Below are 5,420 nucleotides of genomic sequence, written 5' to 3'. Positions count from 1 at the left end.
CAGCGCAACGAGCTCCGCCCGCGAACTGACGGCACACCGAGACCTCTTAAATCCCATCAGAACGGTGGCCCCCAGCCCGCCCCCGCCAGCTGTCCCCTTTCCCAGGGCCGTGGGAAGGCTCTGGCTGGCACCGGCCAAGGTTGAGCACCGCAGCCCTGTCGTTCCCCCTCCACAGCACTCCCAGTCCCAGCCAAACCGGTCCCAGAAACCCGCCAGGGCTGTTGGTGAGTCACCCACGAGAGGCCAGGAGGTACCAAAATCCCACCGCCCATAGTGCTGGCTGCGGCTCGGAGCTGCAGGGAGGAAAAGGACAAATTTGGGTCAAGGAAGTGTGAGACGCAGATTTTTGCACAGAGGACTCAGTGAGCTGGATACCTAAACCGTGGCTGTGGTGGTGGCGGTAGGGAAATTGTTTTAAAGTTCATCACAGGACAGAGGTCAGAGCAGGTGACAGTCATCCCACGTGGCAAAAATAAAATAGCAAATGCCTGAAAGCACTTTGCACCCTGTGATGGCCCTGAGGGTGCCTGGTGACCCCCCCCCAGCAAAGGGACAATGGAGCAATGCTGCCCAAAAACCCACGAATTTGGGTTTGGCTGCCCAAAAACCACCCATCTTCTGCCAGGTCCTTCAAGGCTGTTGGCCCCAAAGCATGGGGACTTGTAGGACCAAAGCCACAAGGCAGGAAATCAACACCTGCAGGGCTGGGAATCCTTTTCCACCGTTTTTTTGAAGTCTAGCATGAAAAAATAATAAACTTAAACCATAAAGAATCTCCAGGATTATTTATTGAGATGAGGGGATGCCATGGGAGGTGCCAGGTTCAGTACGGATGCTCCAGGACATGGACCATGATGTCCAGCAGTGCCGGCCAGGTCTCGGTAGCGGTGGGGATGATCTGGGTGCTGGGCAGGAGGAAGCCATAGCGCCCTGTGTCCCTCAGCTCAAACGTGAAGGAATATTTCACCCCGTTGTCATAGGCCCAGTCAATGGTGGTGCCATCTGCCATGTCTACAGGGAGAGGAAGGGAGATGTCATCCCAACACTGAGCATTCGCGGTGGACACAACGCTGCGGGATGAGGAAGGGACACTTACAGATGGTGTTCGCGGTGGTGCCATAGGTGTATTTCGTCCCATACACGGCAGCCAAGTCGCTCACTGCCTTTTTAGCCAGTTCATTCTGCAAGGGAGAGCCCAAAAGTGGTGAGACCTGGTGGACCAAGACCTTGGGGCAGTAGAAACCTCAGGGTAGCAGGGTCTAGAGCCGAGCACGGTTTCCCACCCCCTCTGCGCTTACTTTTCCCCAAAACATCCTTAATTTTTGATGGATGGGAAGGATATCATGCAGCCACCCTCCCTCCAAGAACCAGGTGATGGGCTTCAATGTGCAGGTTGCATCTAACAAGAGGAGCAGGGAGGGTCCTAGGATGATCCAACCTGACTTTTCCAGCAAGGCTGGTGCTCACAACCCCATGTCTATGTTTTGGGGCCATCTCACCAGTTCCTGGTGGTCGGGCGTGGGCGCTGTCTTGTAGCCATAGGGGAAAAGCAGCATCTGGGAGTAGCTGTGGATGGAGATGACCGATTTCACATTCCCGTGGCCGTGGATGAAGTCCACGATGGCTTTCACTTCTCTCTCAGAGTGGGCGTAAGGGCCACGGTAGGTCTCAGAGCAGGGGTTGCTGCTGGAGCCGGAGCCTGGGGCAGAGGAGGCATCATGCAGAGAGGCTGCCCCAGCAAAGGGTTTCTAGCCCCTAGGTTTCTCCCCTCTAGCAGGAAGCTTCAGTGCTTTGAGGCACAAGCAATCTCCGGCATGTGGACCTGGAGGTCCAGCTCTCACCTCCAAAGCCGGCATCCCAGTTTCGGTTGGGGTCCACGCCGATGCAGTGGGAGCCGGCGTTGATGGACCTCGTCTTGCGCCACATGCGGTTCTAGGAGCAGATGGAGGGGAGACCATCACAGGGATGCGAATCCCATCTCCTTGGGCGACAGATGACACCCTCCTGCCCAAGCATTTCCAGGGATGGGAGGAAACCACCTCCACCCACTCACCGTCCCACATGGGAAGGAACAGCCTTTCCCACCCAAAAACCATAGCCAGCCACAGTTGTTGGAGACAAGTGCTGGGACAAGTTCCCCCCCTGCAGTGTCCCTGCACTCACAGAGCTGTGGGTGAAGGCAAAGCCATCAGGGTTGGTGACGATCTCAAAGAAGATGTCCATGCTGTCCAGGATGGCAGTGACAGAGGGGTCCTGGCCGTACCCCTCAGCGATCTGCGCAGGGAAGGGGAGCAGAAGCTGCCTTGGTGCCCCTCAGGGACAAGGGATGCAACTGAGCGGCACTGCAGGGAGGTGTTAAAAAAGGGCCTGGGCAAGAATTGGGGTCCCAGGGCACGCAATTACCTTGTTGGCCGTCCAGATGCCGATGGCTTGGGTGATCCATTCCCGTGAGTGGATGCCCGTGTCCAGCCAGATGGCCGGACGATTCGATCCCCCGGTGCTGAACTGTACAGAGAATGGGGATTTCAGCCCTGTGCCCTCCCAGGGCTGGGCAAGGTGAGGATGCTCGCAGTGCTCACCTTCAGCACATACAGGGGTCTGTTCTCGTAGCTCTGCCCAATCTGGAGCTTGCTAACGAGGCTGGGATGATCGTGCACCAACGTGTCCATCCAGTTGTAGATCTGAAAGGAGGAGTTGCTGGGTCATGAGGCTCACCTTGGCTTTCCTTTTGGTTTTTAGGGTATCCAGCACCAGATGCAACATGCAGAGCTTCCCTGGAGAAGACCAGGTGCTTGGACCTCCGTACGAGCAGGGAGGTGCACATCGCAAAGGCTTTTGCAAAAGCAGAATGACCAGTGGGGGAAGGAAAAAATATCTGAGATCCCCCAACACCAGCACACCCTCCATCAGCCACCCACGGGGCTCCAAGCACAGAGTTTGACCCCCAAAATGAAGTTGAAGATGTCTTCCAGTGAGACAGTGAGGTGCCAGAAGAGGCCATGCTGCACATGGAGGGATGCCCAGTCTCCCAACTAAAACCTTCACCCAAAGAGGAGAAATGTGTCCGGGTGGGGGGATGTCTCACCTGCCCCCACAAACGTCACCACATGGATGCAACCATGGCATGAGCTGAGCGTGACCCCAGCAAGATGAAGTTGAATGCTCTGCAGAGCAAAGTACCTCATCTATTGTGTGGTAGGAGGCAAAATCAAACATGCTGGTGCTTCTCTCTATCCTGGACTTCATCATGGTTTTCTTTTCCTCATCCAGTAATTCCTGTTTAGGAGGGGAAAAAAACCAAACCATGAAATAGGTTGGAATAGGTGGTTGAGTTTTCCTTCCGTCTCCTCATCGTTTCCAACTTTTTGGACCCTCTGTTGGGACCGAGCCGCAGGAGCTCATCCTGCTCCCCACCGCAGTCCTTACCTGCACGTCCTCGATCATGATGCTGTAGGAAATGCTGTTGGACTCCAGGAAGATTTTGACTGCTTGGAGGCTGGGGAAGGGCACCCGCAGGTCAGCTGGGCGACCGGGGCGGGTGGGGTGACGCCAGAAGTCAAGCTGGTGGGGAGGAGAGGAGAGAGCTTGGCCTGATCCTCTGTTGGTGCTCATCTGCTGAGCTCCCTGGCACTGAAAGGAGTTTTCCACTGAAGGGTTTAAAAAGGGTTTTGGACAAGTTTTGGGATATGCATGGGTACCAGGATGGGTCAGGGTCCTTTTGCTTCACTCAGTGGATCTTCTACAGAAACATGTTTAAGCCCAAGACACTTGTTGGCTGGAGCCATCCCTTTGAATGATGAGTTTTTGTGATTTGAGCAGATGTGATGAGACACCGGAGTAGCTGTGTGCTGGTTTTGCTCTTTAATTTCATAGATGTATCTCCTTACATCAGCTTTGTGGTGCAGCTGCTGTTCCCTGCCACAACAAATCTCTCCTGCTGCTCCCGCTGCTTAAATTGTTCACCAGGATTCACCCCACCACCACTGAAGCAACCAGGCAAAATGCAGTGGGAGCAGAGTCATGTTGTAATTCAAGCCAAAAAGAAAAAAAAATGCGATGACTTTTTAGACCTGAATACTCAGCTGGGTACAACGATGCTGTCATGGCCGGGGTGTCCCTGCTTTGCGTGAAACAGGAGGGCTGAGCTCAGGGTGCCCCAAGCTAAATATTGCATTTATGTAGTTATAAATTACAGGCATTCAAAATCGGAAGGAAAATTGGATGGGAGGCCAAAAGGAGGAGGGAGCCCTGGATGTCACCAGGGTCTCTCGAAGACCAGGGGAGGTGCGAAGGGCCCTGGCAGCTCACCTGCAGCTCTGCCTGCTCTCCCAGCACCCTGAGCAGGGTGATCTGCTCCTCGTTGCTGGCTGTGATGCGGAGGACCTGGTCCCTGCAGGGAGGCAGAGTCATCAGTGCATGCAGGAGGAATCACAGGACGGGGGAAAGGAACTGAGCCTCCGGTGCTGATGTGGTCCCATCATGGGCTGGGTGGAGGCTGTGAAAGGTCTACACCGACTTGGTGGGTTGGAAAGGGCGTCAGTTGTTGGAGGTTTGGTGTTGAGAGCAAAAGATGCAGGTTCAGAACAGCCGTGAAGGGAAAAAGAGCAAGTGCCGGAGAGCCCGAGGTGGTCTCCATCCTTCCTTTGACCATGAAAGCTCCCAAAATGTTAGGAAACAGCTAACGTATTGATATGTTCCGTGTATATCTATCTATAGGTTAGATATTTCCTGATACAGCCTCCATCCCAGCCTGGCTGGGCAACCCCAGGGAAGGGTGCAGCCCCCAGCCAAGGAAGAAATGCTCTCCTCCTCTGGCAGCGAGGTTTCCCCATCTTGGGTCAGTTGCTCTCGGGATTTAGCATCCCTTAATTTCTACCTGTTACCTGCTCAAACCCTCCTCCAAAGCTGGAGTGAAACCGTATCTTTCCTGGTGTCCACACGGCAAAAGCCGCCGGATTTCCCTCCTCTGGCATTTCACCCTTCTTGTTGACCCCAAAGCAGAGCGGATGGGACTGGGCATCTCTTGCCCCGGTCCCCGTCCCCAACCAGGGTGCCCCACCACCCCCTGGTCCAGCAGGACTCACCCCACAAAAAGCTGCCCACTGCTGGTGGCTGCCACGAGGGTGGCAAAGACCAGGAGGATCTTCATGGTGAGTGGACACAGATGAGCCCCAGCCCCTCAGGGCATACGTAGTCCCTTATATAGGGCTCCGGGGGCACTCGTGGACCTTCTCGCCAAGGCCACATCTGCTGTCCCTGCAGAGCCAGCAGCAACAAACAGATAAGCCAGGAACGGCTCCCGGGAGCCCAAATGTTTGCTTTGTTTGGTGAAATCAATAAAAGAGCAGCCAAATTAGGGAGGATCTGATAATGTCTTCCTCGGCACTCGGGTCCTGCTGTGGGTGGCCGGGGAGGCTGGG

General features: G+C 55.0%; 1 protein-coding gene across 1 annotated transcript; it reads right to left on the bottom strand.

Annotated features, from left to right (window-relative positions):
* Positions 1-823: 823 nt before the first annotated feature.
* LOC104165552 (carboxypeptidase A1-like) lies at positions 824-5,149 on the bottom strand. Its single transcript, XM_009705207.1, has 11 exons — positions 5,085-5,149; positions 4,309-4,390; positions 3,427-3,561; positions 3,181-3,276; positions 2,580-2,681; positions 2,404-2,505; positions 2,164-2,274; positions 1,842-1,932; positions 1,500-1,699; positions 1,097-1,181; positions 824-1,011 (listed from the first exon to the last, which is right to left on the bottom strand). Exons 1-11 carry the CDS (start codon positions 5,147-5,149, stop codon positions 824-826), a joined length of 1,257 nt encoding a protein of 418 aa, XP_009703509.1.
* Between the last annotated feature and the right edge of the window lie 271 nt (positions 5,150-5,420).

This window comes from Cariama cristata, unplaced genomic scaffold, assembly GCF_000690535.1.
Source record: "Cariama cristata isolate BGI_N322 unplaced genomic scaffold, ASM69053v1 scaffold16768, whole genome shotgun sequence".
In the NCBI taxonomy this organism is placed as follows: Eukaryota; Metazoa; Chordata; class Aves; order Cariamiformes; family Cariamidae; genus Cariama; species Cariama cristata.
Note: the sequence above shows the minus strand (reverse complement) of the source record. Positions and strands in the feature narration are given on the sequence as shown.